Genomic DNA, 20,216 nt, shown 5'->3' with positions numbered 1-20,216 from the left:
GCATGGATGTTATTCATAGGGTCAAGCCTCAAAATTTTCACATTTTAATGAAAACTAGTTTAGACGATCTAACTAGTATATTTTGTAATTAAATTAAGTACAGCTTTTATAGAAAATGTAAATGTGACTGTTCCATTAGAGTGATTGTTCTATTAGAGTGGTTGACTGCTTTATTAGAGTATCTCAACCTTGCATTTCAAGCACTGAATAAGCTACTCGGAGCACTTACTTTATTTAGCCAGACATTGCTACTTATTAGTGGCATTTAGTAAACTGTAGCTAATGGATGTTTTCTATTGAAAATTGGACTTATATACTAAAATTGTGGACCTTTTTGCTAAAATTGTGGATCCTTTTATTGAAATTGCAGACCTTTTCTTCAGAATCCCTGAACCCCTTAGCTACAGGCCTGGACCTTCCACTGCTGTTATTCATTTGTAGCACTGTGTAATGGGCTGAATATAGCTGAAAGCAAAGTGTAATGGTCACTTTATTTTCAAGTCAGCAATTAATAGCTGTGGTTCGCATTCAGACGAAAACATTAGCTCTGGCACCATCCTTTCTTTTGATGCGGTATGCACGGGTTCACCAGTCATAATAATAACTTATTGATTAAACAAACTGGCAAGTATAAGGAAAAATTTTGAATTTTAAGTTTGATTAGGGATCATTGAAAAAAGTTGGGAAACAAGGGAGGTCGCCTACACCTGGTCTTGAAGATTTTTGTCTACACCATAATTGCATGAAAAACAATAAATTATGAATGTGTGACCCAATTTATGAAAACCATCCTTTTCGGCACATGCAAAAATTGCAGGAAAACTCATTTGAAAGTTTCAACATTTAAAAAAAATTCATTTTTTTGCACATTTAACAATTAAACCCTCTTGCTGTGAAGTTTCATACAGTAGTGTAACTAGAACCAGAGTGACACCAGGGCCTAGTGCAATTAGTGGCGTAGCTAACCGGAAGGCGATGGGGTGACACACCCCCAACAGAACACTTATGTCATGATTGTACGAAAAGGCTAATGACCCAATGATGGGCTAACCAACATACGGTGTAGTATTAGCTAACTTATATCATATCCAAGTAGCTGCTTTATTACAAACTATCTATGTAAGTACAATATAACCACCGCAGATCTAGCCTCATCTCACTCTCACGTGTCTCAGCTGTACTCCAACATATTTGTCCATGATCAAGTAGAACTATACATTACTGGCAGTATAGAATTACGTATTATAGCTTAACACTCCTGGCGACACTGATTTCGTCCACTGAATTTAGTGAATTACCACTCCAGATTCCAGTTTGACTCCTTATCTCTATTTCCGAGTAATCCTTCTACTTTAATATATAGCAGACCAACTCTCTCAACAATTCATAGCCTCGTAGTGCAGTTTATCACTGTTATCTCAAACCTCAATTGCAGAAGGTCAACTGCCTTTGTTTAAACGCAATATCATGTGAGTAAAGTAGTCTAAAAATAAAACAATAATTAGTGTGAGTAACTAAAATTTTCGTTACCTGTTATCTCAAGCATGGACGATCCTTTTGTTAACTGTTGCATCACATGTTCACTAAATGGAGTGAGTGGAAGTGTTGAAGAGAATAGCACTGAAGAAGCTGGCCATTTAGCACGACTGTTACCATGTGCTAGGACACGTGCTCAACATTGTTTACATGGTCTAAACGCCACAGCCTTATTTACGCACGTGAAATTTAATTTAAGGGGCGTGGTAGTTTGAGCCTCAATCAAAGCCACTTTTGCTCACTAAGAGATACTCTTGAGTATACCGTATAGCGTGAAATTTTCGTAGCGCTAAAATTTCATAAATTTTTGGATATTTTGGTAAATAAAACTTTCGTAGAAAATAATTTCATATATACACAGCTGCCGTCATGCGTTTCGTTGATTCAGCACTACGTTACAGGATCCAGCTCGAACAAGGCTAGAGAATTACAGTTTAGTTCCTGCGTGAGAGGATACCACGTGTACCAGGACAGATGGTTACCAGTACAAGATGAAATGCTGGCTTGCAAACGGGAGACAGGCAATGTATACGATCCCTTTGCAGTCAAGGTGGTAAAAACTGGAGTTATCGTGGGCCACGTTCCCAGAAAGATTAGCTCTACATGGCTCTCTATTTTTGAGATACGGAGGGATAATCACTTGTAAGATAACTGACCCTAAGAAACGATACTCACGAGATCTAGAGCAAGGCGGCCTTGAAATTCCATGTATGTTACTGTTTCAGGGTGAATGTGAGCTACTGGCTACGGCTCAAAAGCTTTTGTCACTTAGCGAGAAGAACATATTGGTTAATAAGCCAAGTGAAATTCAGGTTCATGGTGATGTTGAAAAGATGAAACAAGAGCCAAAGAAAAAAGATTTCGCACTGCCTGAAGCTAAAAGAATAAAGGTGGAGGACACTGACAAGAAGCAGACTTGCAGTTTCCAAGAAGTTTGGGCTACGTGTACAGGTACCAAGATAAAATTATTTCAAGAAGACAAAGTCTTGATAGAGGGTAATAGCCAGTTAAATGACAAGCATATAAATTTTGTACATGCCATGCTTAGAAACCAATTTCCACGATGTTGTGGATTACAGAACACACTACTTCAACATCGACATAAATACAGCGTGTCTACCAAAATGATACAGATATTACACGTCCATGATAACCATTGGGTTGTGATATCAAATCTCCATTGTCTTGACAATGAAATACGATATTATGATACAATCTATAGTGACATTGACCAGCAAACACATGATTTCCTGAACAACATGTTTGATGAGGATATCACAGTCACAGTGGATACTCAGAAGCAGGAAGGCGATAGAGATTGTGGTATTTTTTGCATTGCTGTAACCACTTCACTGCTACATGACCAAATTCCTGGGCCATTCACACAGTCACTTCTTCGTCCCCACTTAATTCACTGTATTGAGAACAAACAGATGATCCCTTTTCCCTAAGAACTCAATCATGCCATTGTTAATGAATGTAGTTAATCAATTTATTAATAACTGAATTTTGATTCTTGTTACAACATGTATAAATATAACATTATAATACACATTATTACATTTTACAAAGTTAACATGTCAGAGATACCTACATGTTTAAAACCATTTGTGATTATATTAGGATGTCTTTTAAGATAGTCATATAAATCTATCATCCATTGGGCACCAACAGGTTTGACAACACTGAGTCTCAAGTCAACTGGATGGATATCTTGTCCACTATCCTGCTGAGTAATAATTCTATCAGCATACCAACCCTCAAATTTAGTTCGCATAAAGTGTTTTGCAGCCCGGTTTACGCTTAAATCTAGGGGGCTGCAAACGGTCAGTACAATTTGCAGGCACCTACACATACACAAGATGGTTTTCTTCCAACAAATTTAAGACTTTCTGAGTTGTCTGCTCCTTGAAATGGTCTAAAATCACCAGCCCAGTATGTGTTGGTGATAAACCCAATCTCTTCCTAGCATCATTCATGTACGGAACAATCACTAACTTGATGTAGTCGATCATAGTGTCCTCATTACACCAGTGATTGGGAGTGTGTGTTATGTGCCATCCTTCAGGAAAGTCAATCAATGGATGACATTTTGGTGTCTTTCCTTCATATACCAATTGTATTGGCAAAAATCTTCCAGTAAGGGTCCCAGCAAACGTGGCTGTTATTTGCCTTTTGTCGTCCTGTCCAATTAATTCTATCCTCTTTGAACCTTCAGTAGCCATAGTCCAATTAGAAACAGGAATATATTTGATTGCGGTTTGATCCCAATTTAGGATCATATCATCAGGCACTTCTTCCATGACAACAACTGCTTTGATATCCATCAAAAAGTTTTCTTTTATTTCATCAAAGTTAGACACTGTGACTTTCGACTTTTTGGTTGTGGCTTTTCTCTTTACAAACTTCATTTTGGATAAAAGGTACTTTGCCCAATCCTTTTTCATGGGCAATACCACATAGCCACCATTACACTCCAACAATTCTGGCCTCAATCGTCTAACAATGCCTGATGCTGCTCCAATAACAATGGCAGTGTTTATTACTCCTCCTGCTTCATGCACAGTATGAATATATTTCATCACATATGTTACAATTTCTTCAGGAAGTGTTGGTGGCTGTCCTCTTTTCTTACTGTGTAGTTCTGTCACTGTCTCGTGCTCCCTCCGCTGTTGAATCGATATTGCCTTTCTCCAGTCACACACTGTGGTGTATCTTAAACCAGGAAATTCCCTTACATATTGGCGAACTGCAGCACTGGGGCCGTTTATCAGTGCATAGTTTCCTACGATGGCCTTCTGTTGGGGTGTAAACTTCTGATAACAACCTCTCTTCTTTGTAATACTGCCTTCAGACTGATTCACTACGGCTTTCTCAACTTCCTTGTTCACGGCACTGATTGCTGTTGATGAGACTTCGCGTGACAGCTGGCCATCTGGGGAAGGTAGTACTACTTGAGGTGATGAAGAAGTCATCTTAAAAAACTTAAACAAATTAAGCTGGCTTATGGCAGCAACTCGTGCCAACACAACACCACTCGGTAAACTAACACGCGCTTCACTTATAACCTAAATATTCGTAGTAAAAATTTTTGTAATTGCTGAATCATTATGAAAATTACAAAATTTTTACACTACAAAAATTTGGCGCTATATGGTAGACCTAAGACCAGTAAGTATTCTTTGCTGTTTTGATAAATTGCCCATGATCCGTGACGATTGGCCAAGCCTATATTGGCGTCGTGGTATACAAAATGTCTGTTTTCAATCTAATAATTTGCTGACATAAACCTGGGCCTGGGTAGGCCCGTGTTTAGTTACGCCACTGATTTCATACCCAAAGCTTCTTTTTCCTAGGAGATATGGATGATTATATCAAACCCTGTAGCAATTTTTACATGCATGGAACAACAATTAACTTACAAATTGGGTGATTTGTTCATGTTATGGAATGGATAAAACTATGAGTTAAGCAATGATACAAGTTATTTAATTGAAGAAAAGGTCCAAGAACATTTCATTTTAATCTGTTTTTATATATTTTAGATGGTGGGAATGGAAATATTTGTCAACAAAGTGATTTGTCACACTTAATCACTCACAGAACTCAATGCGGTAAAAAGTTATAGTTTGTAATATATTAGACAGCAAATTGCCCATATCTCAGGAATGCTTCAAGATATCAAACTAAAATTTTAACACAAGATAGATAGACACCCAGTGTTTCATTTTAGCTAAAAGAGATAATCACCAATGTGCAGAAAAGGATGGTTTTCCAAAATTGGGTCACAATTTAGTTATCTGCCCACGTTTACACAGACCAGTCCACAATAATTGATCAAATCACCAAGGGTTTAATACCATTCCCCTTTTACACAGCTTGGCTAATATGACATGAATACACTAAAATGCTGGATTCCCATTGCTCACTTGTCCAACCGTTGTTTGCCAGCAAATAAAGTCACCAATCTGACATCAAATGTACAAGAAGTAACAATACACATGTTAGTGACCACCTTGTCTTTAGATTTTTCCAAACACACATTAATGTTGTGTAATCACTAGGAAACTAATATCTTGTTATGGTAAATAAACAAGTAATTTGGAAAACTATCATCACCAGCGTTGGGCAAGTTACTTTGTAAAAGTAACTAGTTACATATTACATATTACTTGCAACTGAACTATTTAGTTACAGTTACATATTACTCATAAAATAAAGTAACTATAATAATATTACATATTATATTACTTTGTGTCCACAGCCTTAAGCTGTCACGTGTGAAACTTCCACCTTATCACGTGACATGATTGTGTAGTTGGACAATGTGCAAATCTGGGTTATAAGTAAGAAGCTGGTGAATAAGCTTCATTCAGTAGGCTTCATTACTTTGTTGTGGCTAGGCATTACTCAGTGGACTACTAACGAGATTAGTAACTTCGTTACTTGTAGTAATAGAATTACGTGATATTAGATTCATTACAGTAACTACATTACTTAGGTAACGGATTACATTTGTAAGTAAAGTAACTTGAGTTATATTACCTGTTTTTATAACGTATTTCGTTATATTACTTAGATACCACAAAAGTAATAACATTACTCCCAACACTGATCATCACTAAGGACAAAATCAAAATCATGAAAATTATAAATTGGCCTCTGCAAACAAAAACACGATGGTTGACAATTGCATGAATTTTGTGACTCATTACATTCTTATCAATGATCAATTGGTTATAATAACTCTAAACCAGTTTGAGTAAGTTGAATTTTATTCGTTGAATGACATACAGAATAATTCTGATGTGAATACGTCATAGCACAATGTTTGTTATTTCATACTGGTTAGTAAACTATTGTGCAACCACAAATACTAAAGCAGCCGTAACACAGAGTTTGATGCGAGGAGTCAAATGAAACTTGGTTTATGATTTTGATTCATGGTAGACTGTTTCTGTGCCAAATTTGAGGAAGTTTGGAAAAAATAAGAAAATTTTCGACTTGTTATTGAATGATTGAAATGCTAGAATTTCCTGAGTCAATATCCTAAATTGCTCAATGCTGAAGTCAAGCAGGTGGTTTTGAGTAATCCATAATGTGGAGAAACATTTTGCCATACTGCAAGGTTCACCCTAAAAAGCTAGAGCTTTCTTCTGCCAGACTGAAGTATGAAATAAATTTTAAATGTCCACTAGTAAGGTTGCAGTTGCATGTGGATGACCTATCTCTTGTTCCTTTGTTTTTAATTCTATAATCCTTCCATTTTAAATTTTCCTTACAATATTCGTATAAGCATAATTTTTTTCTTCACATTACGTTCTTGCATAAAGTTTAAAAGCTAAGCAAAATTTGTAAGAAAGCATTTGTATGCCCCAAAACTTATACACAGTTGCTCTTTAAATCCTCACACTGGCAGGCACAGATGTTTATTTTAATGTAGTGTTGTTAAGTGGAATAGCTACATGGCTATACAAACAAACTGCATGCAGACTGGTATTACATTTCCTGACCATACATTTTGTCACGTAAGTTTCTAAGCCTGTACTGACAACTCAACCATCTATGTTAAGGGATGAGACAATTTTTGCAAAATTTTGCTTTTACAATGAAAAGAAAAAAATATGGTATAATACATACCTATGCAGGTTTTTCAGTAATCATCTGATGAACCTTCCATTTCAATTGATGAATAGCCATTTCTAACAATACGAGGTCTGGTAGACCTGGTTTGAACATGTTGTTCCCCATAGCCCTACAAAATGATTGATATTCTCTTAAATCTAACATTAAAGTATTGTAACTAAATATTATCAGTATAGTGGTGTTGTTAACTGCAACTTTGGACCAATTGTTAATTTCTAGCATTATATGCACAACGGTATTAGTGGAATGTACTGTGCCACTGTAATATTGAAAAATCAACAGTACAGATGCATTCGTGATAAACATATTTAAAGTGCTGTAGTTCCCAGCAGCCATGCATACAGGATGAAGCTACATCTATGCTGCCTTCAAGAATATCAAGGTAATTCCTATAGACATTTAAGACAGTTAGTTGTTTTCCGGAGGTACAAGTAGTCACATCTGGGTGGTCATTTCCAAATGAATGTAGGAATGGCATTTGAACACACCAGACCAAAATAAAGCCCGTTAGCAAACATTAGAATTTTAAGTCGATTAGGGATCATAAGTAGGGAAACAAGGGAGGTCGCCTACACCTGCAGATATACTAGTGGACATTTAATTAATAATTATCTCATTAAATATGAGGGGGGTCATATTGACCCGTAAAATACGTGAGTTCAAATATTACGCACAGCGTGTAAACCGAACATCCTAAGCCCTTATACTAGACGCCATTTGAATGATAATTTAATTTCCAACAAGATGGTGGTGATTACAAGTCGGTACAACACTGTGTTCCAAGAGAGATACAGCACCATGGATTTGGTCAAAAGATCTGCAATAAAACGTAGCCGTTTGGGATGAAACAAATTCAAGTCTTTACCCTCATCTTGGCAGATTCGCTACCTGACACTAGGGCTGAGCAATAGTATTGATATTGCGATATATCGTGATAGTAAATCACTATCGTTATCGCGATATATAGTAGAGATATCACTATCGCGATAGCTATGATAAGCTCAGATCTGCATTAAAATGGTATTAAAAACCCTTCTATACTGTGGTATTACCAGCTTTCTTACAAAGGAGTGGCCTGTAAAAGCTATACCAAAAGTCCATATTAGTCGGCTCCCCACACAGTTAATTAATAAATGTCCTGTGCATGCAAAATAACTTTCTATAGGACTACAAATCATAGCTATACAACTGAGACTTTGTTAAGAACAAAGTGTTTCATAAACTATCGGGAGAGTATTCACTATCGCAATATTTAATGAGTAACTATCGTGATAGTAAAATTTTTACTATCGCTCAGCACTACCTGACACCAATCACAATTGGTGAAATACAACCACTTCAGCACTCTAATTACTACAATGAGGCCGAAGAAGGCAGAGAGGCAAGTAGTTTAGTCGAAAATGGCACCATTAGCAGACATAGTCGCAAGCATCCTTTATGACAATGCTGCTGTACTCTTCAATGATTGTGATGAAGTTTATCAAGAACTAACCATCCTAAACCATCATTACTGATGCCAAATAACAGTTATATTGAGTTTGTAGTGTTTGTGATGATTATATGCAAAGAAATTGATTGTTATTACAAAAATAAATGTCTTTATTGAGATTGCGGCTGGTGTTTCTCAGCAAAGGAGTGGTCAATCTCCTTCAAGTTTGGTGTGTGTTCAGCAGAGTTGTCCACCAACTTGTGTACCAAATTTGCAAGTTGTACCTATTTTACTTTTCAAGTTATTAGCAAAATAAAAATTTTTGTACAAATTTTCAAAGATCATTTTTAAATGTTGACAGGTGCACAATTCTTGTCACAGAGTGGGTAAGAATTGAAAGAGTGGGTAAGAAGAATTCTTGTCCATATAACTTTGTTCAAACATAATGTGATATATTTTGAATAATTCCACCAAGTTTTAGTTTATTTCCACAAGTAGATCTATCTAAAGGTATGAATTTTACAAAAAAATGTATATTTTTTATCTCCCGGAAGTATGAGTTAATCCCTAACTTCAGTCTATAATCATGACTGAGTTAGGGATTAAATGTTCACTAGTGTATCTGCATTCTGCAAGTATAGGCAACCTACCTTGTTTCCCTACTTTTTTCCAATGATCCCTAATCAAACTTAAAAATCCTAATTTTTCTGTCTGAATGCGTGTCCCAGCTATCAACTACTGACTTGAAAGTGAAGTGGCCATTACGCTTTGATGTTCATCCCATTACACAGCATTACAAATGAAGAACAGCAGGAGAAGCGCCTCTGCAATCAATCCAGACACCACAAAAATATGGATGATTCGTGTGCCCCAACTATCAATTATTGACTCCAAAGTGAAGTAGTCATTATGCTTTGCTTTCACCCAGTTACACAGTGTTACAAATGAAGAACAGTATTAGAACCACCTCTGCAGTCACCACGTAAAATATGGATGTTTCCCATTTACCAATGTAGGGAAGCCATGCATTGTGTTACACCTTGGACTGTCAGCAAAAAGAAATGGAGGACAAAGGTGAGACCATGATGTGTGCATTGTATGTACTGCGGTATGCTAAAAGGCATGTGTCAGGATAAAAAATCAAGTCTGTAGCCTTAGTCGTTATCGAGTTACGCTTACCTCAATCAGTCAGTCAGGCAGGCAGGCGGGCGGGCGGGCTGGCAGGCAGCATATGCATCAGTAAAAAAAGTCCATTAAATAATATATATTTTAAAATTTTGTAACAATCTATCAGAGGCTATAACTAACCAATACTACCAAGGCATCAGGATGATATTATGAAGCTTATCTGCTCATTATGAAGCTTAACCCTTAAACGCGCAAAGGCCATTATAGTGGCCCTCACGCATGGCAGTAAACAAAGCGCTGTAACTTCCGAACCATTGTCCCTATGGCTACGCAACTGCCATCATTTAATTCGTGATGTAATAGCAAATGAAATGATAGGTAGGGTTTTACCCTACACTGAAACACAGGGCCAAAACTTGCCATGAAACTAACTTTTTACGAAATGAACACGTAAAACTGTTTACATACCTTTGGAAAAAGACTCGTATCTCCTTCCCAGTTCATTCTATTGTTCTGCAATAAACGCCGATCGATTCGCCATTCAATTATGCCTCAGGCCATATATGGGTCACATGACTCAGCCAATTACAAATATGGCTGCCACCGGAAGGAATACGAAATCGTGAAAAGTCAAGATGCTGTTCTTCATCACTTCATAACAAGTGAGCGCCTGTTGTTACAGTGGTTATTTAAACTTCCCCTGATAGCCTATTGAATAAACTTTCTGTTTATATAAGGTGTTAGGCTAATTCAGTTTAGCAAACTCTCACCACTTTCAATATAAAACCAATTTTGGTAAACACGCATTTCTCAAAACCTGCGTGCGCGTTTAAGGGTTAATACACAAACACTTATCACATAATATATTCAGCACCCAACTCATTTGCCCATGGCATTTTAATCCTCTCCAGCCAGTTCCCAATGTTGGGGGTGACACATTACATAACATTATTACCCTTTATGGTAACTTATCAAAAATGCTATTGACATATCGTATTCCAATATCAGACATCCCAAATATGTACATAGCTACATAACTTCTAAATTATTACCTGCCTGAGCCTCTATTGATCTTTAAACAAAGCTCATTACAGACAGCTTCAACTACATCACATTTACACAGAGTTCTGTGACAATTCAGTCTGCTGTACTTATGTACACTGTGAACTGGTAGAACTACATCAAGTGGCTAAGACTGGTTTGCCCACTAACCATAAATTACCCCTGCTGACAAGTGTTAACATCATAACATAACCTCAAAATATGTAGCTGCAAGAGTTCATAATAATTATTGTAGTGCAGTTTAGGATTAAGCTCTTAACCCCCACTACAATACTATGAACTCTTGGTAATCGTAATAACTGTTATTGTAAGGACAGGATGTTGATGGTTACTTTTGTACCACCATAAAGCTTCCAGCAGGTATGTTGAGTACCACTATGTATTTATTTTTCTGATACCTGGTCCTACAGCTTGTTTAAAGACACTATACAAATCTGCAGCCATCTGATTTACGCTCAGGAGTCTACCAGGCAGTAATAACTGGCCATATAACTGCCGAAAAGAATCAAACTACACTACCAAGGAGGCATCACTGGACTTAGCATCTGCTGCACTTATTATGCCTTCCCACAATACTGGAGTTACCAGACACTCACCAGTGTTGAAACTGGCTGCTGTCTCAGAGGACCTACAAACTAGCTCAAAAACTGGATGATTCCAATTCTGGATACTAGTCTATATATCTACACTGACAGTATCATACACATTCCCCGGCGGTTAGCAGATGCAGCTCATAAAACTAGCTGGATTACCATAAAATTACTTCCTTACTAACTTCATTGTTGGTTTTAAATTTTGCAGTTAACACATCTATTAGTTTCTCACCCTTGCCTGCATTGCTGTTTTTCACCTGAGTGTAGCCCAGTACAGTGGCCAAAAACACTATTTTTTTACAATTAGCCCAAACCTGAGACTGGGGTGTAGTATTAGTACATATAAACAAAATTTTCTTTGTGTCTGAATTACATATTTTGTATTTTGTGCTCTATATTGTCATGATTGTTGTGTAGCAAAATGTCAGTGAAGGGAATGATTGAAGGGATTTCAGGGGAGTGTGGGAACACAGTTAACTTAGATGAAACATAATTGTGGCAAGATTGAATCTGGAAGCAATTTGAGACGATAAGTGACTGAGACCTGGAACTAGGAAATAGCAAACAAACTTACAGTGAAGTACAAGCCAATTCTTTAGATCAAACTATTGCCTTATAAGATTTTAAGGCAATTATTTTATATCAATGGTGGACTGTGAAAATGACCAGTTGCAATTTTAGTGGACCACAAGTGGCAATCTCAAGATTGGATCTTGTTAATCAAATCCCTGCATAGCGTAATCTCCCAATTATCGACACAACTGAAAGAGACAATGACAGTGATCATTTTATGAAAGGTTAGTTTCCCATGTTGAGTTATTGCATTCTTCGACCTGTTCAGTACAAGACGACATCATAAAAGATGAACTGTTGACACTACTGATCCTGATAATCAGTGTTATGTATGTTTTTTTGATTTATGAAGAGAACCACATAGATTTCTTTGAATACAATGTGTTTGTGAAATATGGGTACACAAATACTGGTGTTCCAAAGTAGTTATGGACAAATCTGGAAGGGAACTACATGTCCTTACTGTGTTTCATTGCTGACTATTGTAGATTCCATAATAGATGTTACTGTTGTATATATTATAGACTCCACTGATGTCACATGACAGTAGGCTATTGTAACTTTTTATTTTGTTATACACGGAGGTATTGTTTATTTATTTATTATTTTTAAATGTAACTCCAATGTAAAGCGTTTTATAGCTGTGGTTTTTTCAATAATTAATGGGTGTGGTTGGCAAAATATGGGGGATTTTTGGGATTTTTTTAGGCTTGTAAATGGGAAGGTAGTTGTGGAAGTGTCGACAATTAATAATAATGGAGTGCTGATAATAGAGTACACATGTCGATAATTGAAAATCGTTTGTCAGTACTTCAGCGTCTGTAACTACCAATCAGATTAACTTGTAACCTATTTTGTAGAGGCATGTCTGACTATATATTGTGCAACACTCCTGCTGGAAGTTACAAGGTTAGATAATTCATGTGCCGATAATTGAGAGATTACACTACATGCACACCACATGTACTGTATGAAAGGAAATTTTGACGTAAGAAAAATACACTTCAGCAGATTTGATGAATAAAACGTTGACAAAATCAAGAAATTGTAGACAAAACCTGTACTTTTAAGGGAACTTATAAGCATTTGAATTTTACGAAGTAAACCGCTTCGTCAAATTTTTCTGATGTCAAAATTTCCTTGCATACGGTATGTAATTTTTGACTTATTCTTTTCTGTGCATGGTACAGCTTGCTATTTAGTCTGACTTTTACAACTAGCCAAGTCACCATTTACAACTAGCCTTTTGGCCATACATACTAACTAGCCCCTTTTTTAAGCTCCTGGACTGTAACCATCCAGCGTCTGCTAAAGTTAGTAATCATTTTTAGCTCTAATAAAATAAAAAATCTGTCCCCCACAGTTCTATTTTTAGTATGTGGCCTTAACAATATTATTTTAAAAGCCGATTCATTGTGGTTTCAGGAAACCCCACTAGAACTGCACCATGGGAAAAAGAAATTAATATAGTTACTGCACTCGCTGTGACACATGTTAGGTCTGCATGCGCACAATTAAGACTAGCTTGCACATTCCGATAGCGTAGAGTAATACTGTACACTATTGTTTGCGAAGGGGCGGCTGCGCCAGACTAGTACACTATATATCCTATTATCATATAAATTCTTTATAAAAAAAAAAAAAAAAACACTATATGGAACTGTACCTCGAGTGGCTCCTCACGATCATCTGCGCGCCGGATCGTCACTGAGATCCTCACTACTGTCAGTGCGGTCCGGACAAACAGTATACCTAGACCAGGACACCTTAACAGCCTTTGAAATGGAAAAGTATTGTTATTTTCACCGCTCATAGTCAGAAAGTACTGAGATCACGTTTCCCGTACGTTTCAATTCCTGGAAATAGCGGGCCGTATCTATGCTGAAATTTTCCCCCTCGAAAACCCCCGCAGAATTAAAATTTTGTATGCGCGCTTACAACGTAGGGACGAGGTAGGGGACGTAGCGGACGTAGTGAGACGCAGCCGTACCGGTCTTGGTTTTGTTCGATTGTGTATTGGTAAGTTAGTGCCTAAAGCTATGTAGTGTACAATACGATCTTGTGCTCCACTGGTGTGGTTTCCCACCTTTGGGCGGGTGCCGTACAGTTCCTTGTACAGTTCCTCACAAGGGCCATCATTTATACTACATCTATGACCATAAGTATTAATAAAATAATGCAGCGTTGTTGAATGGACAGAGTGTTGTCACTTGATGTGCCACTATTGCATCATCCGCCCAGCATCAATTTGTTCTTGTCTTGTAGGTGTGTGTTACAGACAACAGATATGTTGGTGACAGTCCTGCAGAGTTGTAAGATGTTCATAACATCATTGTGGGGTACACTGTACCAATTGTGTGGAGAGGATGATTATGTGATTGCTGTGTATGGTGAGGTGACTGGGTATGGATGTGACTAGTCTGTGTAGCATTACCGGCAGACCCTTGCCTTACCAATAAAACATACAAGACTATAATCGATAACCTCTAGTATTTCAAGGTCCTGTGGGTGGGGTTTATTGGTCCTGTGTGGCCCGTAAGGAAAGGGTCTGGTACTGTCAGGCATGACTAAGGGGGAGAAAATACTTCAAAAGGTAACAAATATTTCAGTTAAATCTGTACCAGGGGAACTAATATTTTGGGATCCAAATATTCCATGATAGTACAACTCTGATTCTATTTTTTCCACTAATATACCACAGATGCTAATAGAGGATATGCATGCTATATTATTTGAAAGAAAAATGATCAATTAAAGTGGTGTGGTGGCGCTTTCCAAAAAAAGTTGATGGTGAATAACAATCGAAAATACCCTATAAAGGTATGGGTAGCAATGCAGCTCAGACTATAATGCTACGGGTAGGCTTTTGCTCGCCAGTTGTACTACCTCCTAGGTAGAAATCACTGCTCTGTAAGAAGTGCTGATAACTGGTCTACTGTTCACATTATGAATCGATTTCCAAAAACGACATGACTTAAAAAAATCACATACTTATTAGAATGTTTGCAGTATGCATATCCTCTATTGGTTAAGGTATATAGCTAGTAAAACAGGTATAATTGTCATGAGATCAGAGATCATTCACACATGTCATTTGCACCTGCTGTATTAGGTGGTTGATATTTCAATTCTGTGGGGTCTGAACAAAACGGTTATTGGAGTTGTATCAGATCCTTTTTCTACCTTAAAAGAAAAGTAAATAAGTGGTCTGCATGGCTACTGACACAAGATTAGGGTTTACATGATGTGGTTTTCTTAACAGGTACACTGACTGTTACAATTGGTCTCTTTTTTGGTGTTAACTTATTCTATGGTATGATGGACCTGACTGGCAGACCAGCCTTCTTGTACAAGTATAAGATACAAGGAGAACATGTAAGGCAATAATGTTATAGCACAAAGCTCCACTAACAGCACAGCATGAACCTTTGACATATCCTCAGTTTATCAGCTTTGAAGAAAGTCGTGAAAGCATACAGCAATACCCCCCAAAAAGTCACACAAATTTGTCAAATTCCAGTTTCCTTCTGTATGGGAGTGGGTGGCCATGCTGAGTGGGTATTAAAGGTAGCTAATGGCCTCCTTATAGTTAGTAAACCTCAAAGGTATCTGTCATAACTTTGGTAACGAAACCACCTCATTATTACTATGTTTTGGTTGGAAGATATGGCCCTGTTAATGACTTCACTTTTTGATTTTTCTTTCCCACAGGTTGACCCTCAGAAGTACAAGTTGGCTGTTATCCGGGCGATACTGAACATTGCCTTTGTTAATGTACCGATGACAATGATGATGTATCACATAGCTGTGTGGCGTGGTGTCTCATTTGGTTATGATGGTATACCAGACTTGTTTACTGCTGTATGGCAGTTGGCTACAATAGCACTGATAGAAGAAGTATGTTTCTATTACTCTCACAGGTACGTAGACCACGCTTTTGATAGTTTTACTATCTGGATGTCCTAATTTTTTTATTTTTTTTTATTTTATTTACTAATGCTTTACAGCACAAGTGCTAAAGGTCTATAGGACACCTGGTCCTACAGCCTGCTCAAAGGCTTTAGCTACAGAAGGTGTGTTTGAAAAGTTGGAGAAAGGAGAAAAAATCCATGACTGGACCTAGGTAGCCTCGAACCTGTAGCCATCCAATTTACGCTCAAATAGAACTATTTTGAATATCCCATGGATAGCGATATCATCTGAGCATGCTTTAGTGAGTACTTTAGGCTGGGAACGGGAATGTGTGGCAATAAACTGTGTAGTGACGGTGATTCAGTACCAAAAATATTAGTATGAAATATCCTGATGGCTTCCCGGTTATCACATTTGTGACAGAGCTATGTATTAGTTTCATCTTTATATTTAGACTGTATTTACTTAGCCATTGTTAGTGGGTGGGCAAAAGGTATATCACTAAAAAGTGGCTGAGCAGAACCTTTAGCATGATTATGGGCTCCCAATACCTCCCAAGCAACCTAGCAACATGGTTATGGTGCAGTGTATTGGTGTGGCTATTCATGATTTTCTACATCTATATGATACCTGGAGGTCCACCAGACAATCAAGGGATGTCACTCCAACTGCTTTGTTCTGTATGATGTCTGTCATCTATAGTTGATATTTAGAACATCATGGCTTCTGCAACATAAGTTGATAGATTAATTTGTCATAGTTAAATAGGTTACCATATAGCCTAAATATTTCAAGGGGCAAATTTTTCGAGGTTGAGCAATATTAGCTACCTAGTTTAAATTTTTCACTGATTTGCAAACAATCCCAAAATGAATTAGACTTTATAGAGGTCTAAATATTTCAAGGATGAAATTTTCAATGGTATCCCCAAAACTGCAAAATCAGCGAAAATTTCCCCCTTGAAATATTTAGACTATACAGTATGAAAGGAATCAACCAGATAAAGTAATGTAGTTGTGTATTAGACCAATAGTGTACAATGGAGTCAATATGTTACCTTGAAATGTGGATACCTTGGTAATCAGGTACTTGTTCGGTTTCTGTTTTGTATTGGTGTACATTTAAACAGGATACCTCAGATAATCAGGACACTTGTCCATGGTCCCAATTGTATTAGTGTATACACACCCTGAAATCAGGACACCTCACTAATAAGGACACTTTAGCATCATATAGATTGTGTTAGAAACGAAGATGTTTATTGTGGTGTTGTCCACGTCACATTTTATAGGTTGTTACATCATCCATTTTTCTACAAACACGTTCACAAGACTCATCATGAGTGGACTGCACCAGTTGGAGTAGTGTCCATCTATGCCCACCCTCTGGAGCATATCATCAGCAACACTGCCCCCATAATACTAGGACCACTGGTAGTGAAGGCTCACCTGTCACTGACATGGTTGTGGTATACCATTGCCATTGTGAACACATTGAACTCTCACTCAGGATATCACTTGCCTTTCTTGCTGTCGTCTGAAGGACATGATTTCCATCATTTGAAGTAAGTAACCTGCTACTTTACTGTACACTACTACAACCTGGACACTCAAGGATACCTACATAATTTAGACACTTATTTAAGGGACTAAGATATCCGTAAGATATCCCTTAGGACATAAACTAGTTTGGAAAATCATAGCACCTTGATATATTGGTTGGCCCATAGGCTCCGCCTGTAGTGCAAACTGTTTGCAAGCCTCTAGTTGCTCAGTATATGTTCAGGTTGTTGTAGTAAAGTATAGTTACTAGATGGGTTCAGGGTTGTTCAATGCAATGGATTATGATTCTGGATTACACATGTGACTTACAGCAATGAGCACACAACAGTTGTCAGTACACAGAGCGATATGAATTTAGATTCCCCACACATGAAGTACGTATTTATTTCTGGTGTACTGAGCTACTAGACAGGAATAGAAACTATCCAATTTTATTGTGAATAAATTGGTGCGGCTGGTACAAAATCTTGGCATATCTCCACAAACTTTTTTTATATGTGCCTGACATGTATGTACTCGGGCCTGTGGCTCTCATAACTGTGTATATTTTTTAGACAAATCACTCATGCCCATGTTTCAACTACAGTGTATTACGTGTACAGGGGTGTATTTGGGGGGGGGGGGGGGGGGTCCAGAAACCCCCTCTTAACTGGTGGGCTTGCAGTTGGAACACTAAACTATTTGTGACCCCCTGAGACTTGTTTGCATTTTCTTTGAACTTATTTTACGACTTTTTTGTTGTCTAGAGGGAAAAACCAATGGGCTGCTAAGAAGAGCAACACAAATAATTTGTATTGTGCGTTACGGGGAAAAAACTAAGGCATTTGTTTAATTGATCATAAGTCTCGAGTGCAATGGGCTACAGAGTTGGGACTTGTGGCATTCATCAAGGTATAGTTTATGGCCTAAATACAGCCATGCTATTAAGCAAGAAAGCTTAGAAACGGCGATGATAAAGTTACGTTTTACCGCAATGTGCCAAACACATGAAACTCAAATTTGCTGGTACAGAAATCTTACTCTCCATGAAGAGGCGGATTCATTGGTGTATTTCAATTTGAATCTTCCTTCACTGTTTACTGAAGTGATTAAACATGCGTAAACTTATTTATGTAGCATGTGTTTTTTACCCGAAGTATTTCAATGGAATTTATCTCAAAAACAGAATTATGCAAACAACTCGAGTTTTCACTCAGTGGGTCATGTTTTAGTTTAGCAACACAAATATACAGAATAAATGGGAACAAAGGAAGGTAATAGGAACTTGCATTGATTCCTTGAAAAGGGAGAACAAGAGTATGCAAAAACCTAAGATCTAGTCAGATGTATCCTAATAGTCAAACAACTCTAATAGAACATTCATAACAGAATACCGTATAACCTAAATATTTCAAGGGGCAAGTATTTTGAGGTTGCTAAAAATTGCGGATTTGCAAACACTTCCAAAATTTATTAGACTATATGGAGCTAAAATTTTTGCTGATAATCCCCAAAACCACAAAATCAGTGAAAAATTTCCCCCTTGAAATATTTAGTAGCTATATAGTGGAACCTCAATTATCCAAACTAATCGGGGGGAAGGGGTGTTCATATAATTGAATAGTACGTAAAATTGAACTTCCATACATTTATATACAGAGCTTTGCTCAACTACGCTAATAAAACATACACTTGTTGACAAAATACCCTAATTGAGCAGTCAATTTGGTGTTCGGATAATCGAGGTTCCACTGTAATATTAAAATGGTTATTACAGAACGATACAATTAAGATAACAGCAACTTAACTAAATCTTGACTTTTTCCATTTTGTTTGGAGAATTTGGATATTTATTACATCACTACATTACCTGACCAGCCATAATAATGACATTTTGGACCAAGCATGTGTTGAAAATTTATACCAATAATTTTTGAAGCATTTTCACGTTCAAATCTGTCAGCAGCTTGGGGGCTGCACCCTGCTACTATAACCTACTACAAAATTTGGAAACCCTCTTTTAAAATTCCCCTAATGTAGTTTACACTTATTTGTTGCTTGTAGGTGTTCCAATCACAACACCCACACATCTTGTTACAGGTTTACTAACAATTTTGGAGTGTTGGGTATACTGGATCATCTCCATGGTACTGATGAAGCATTCAAGAAGACAGCTGCTTACAAGAGACATCGTATAATGTTCAGTTTTACACCTGCCAACCGGCTCTACACTGACTATGAAGAAAGCTTGAAGGAAAAAGATGATTGACGGGTACAAATTAATCCATGTACTTTGCCTGCGCTGTAAAATATGTTATCAGATCATCTATCCAATAATGCTTGTATTTGTTTGTATTTATTTATGGCATATTAACTATGAAATGTAGTGATCAGAATCAGATATTTCCAGATGATTTTGTGGAGGCATTAAAGAGGGTATGCTGTTTGATTCACTATATATATAACTATTGACATGTACAAAATACTTCATCGTGATCAAATGCAGGGACATGATTCTAGCATATAGCATGCAGCTACAAGTTGAACTGGATCCTGAAATGAAGAAAATTAACATTTCAATCAACCAGATGATTGACAGTAAAGGTGTCAACAAGAGACAAATGTGATTTGGCTCCATTACATATCCAGGAAAGAATTGAAATAGAAGCTACACTTCTTTCCCATAGGAAATGTATGGTGAAATTGTAAATATTGGCATTTAAACAAAAAGATTTTTGAATTACTGTAGCAGGTTGAGCCAAATTTTAAGACTGTGTAATTGCATCCATGAGTTAT

General features: G+C 37.2%; 1 protein-coding gene and 1 long non-coding RNA gene across 2 annotated transcripts in view; one reads left to right on the top strand and one right to left on the bottom strand.

Annotated features, from left to right (window-relative positions):
- LOC136239534 (uncharacterized) overlaps window positions 1–13,841 on the bottom strand; it is a 44,421-nt gene extending 30,580 nt beyond the window's left edge. The window contains exons 1-2 of the long non-coding RNA XR_010693511.1: window positions 13,634–13,841; window positions 7,177–7,291 (exon numbers count right to left, since the gene is read on the bottom strand). This is a non-coding gene — a long non-coding RNA (uncharacterized lncRNA). The remainder of the gene's footprint in view (window positions 1–7,176; window positions 7,292–13,633) is intronic.
- A 14-nt stretch (window positions 13,842–13,855) lies between these two features.
- Window positions 13,856–19,816, top strand: LOC136239533 (fatty acid hydroxylase domain-containing protein 2-like). The gene is made up of 6 exons (XM_066030277.1): window positions 13,856–13,986; window positions 14,233–14,357; window positions 15,230–15,342; window positions 15,679–15,887; window positions 17,171–17,443; window positions 19,521–19,816. The coding sequence occupies exons 2-6, from the start codon at window positions 14,255–14,257 to the stop codon at window positions 19,687–19,689; spliced, it is 867 nt and encodes a 288-aa protein (XP_065886349.1). The 5' UTR covers window positions 13,856–13,986; window positions 14,233–14,254; the 3' UTR covers window positions 19,690–19,816.
- Window positions 19,817–20,216: the final 400 nt, after the last annotated feature.

This window comes from Dysidea avara, chromosome 11 (genome assembly GCF_963678975.1).
Source record: "Dysidea avara chromosome 11, odDysAvar1.4, whole genome shotgun sequence".
NCBI lineage: Eukaryota > Metazoa > Porifera > Demospongiae > Dictyoceratida > Dysideidae > Dysidea > Dysidea avara.
The sequence above is the reverse complement of the archived record's forward strand: the minus strand, read 5'-3'. Positions and strand labels throughout refer to the sequence as shown.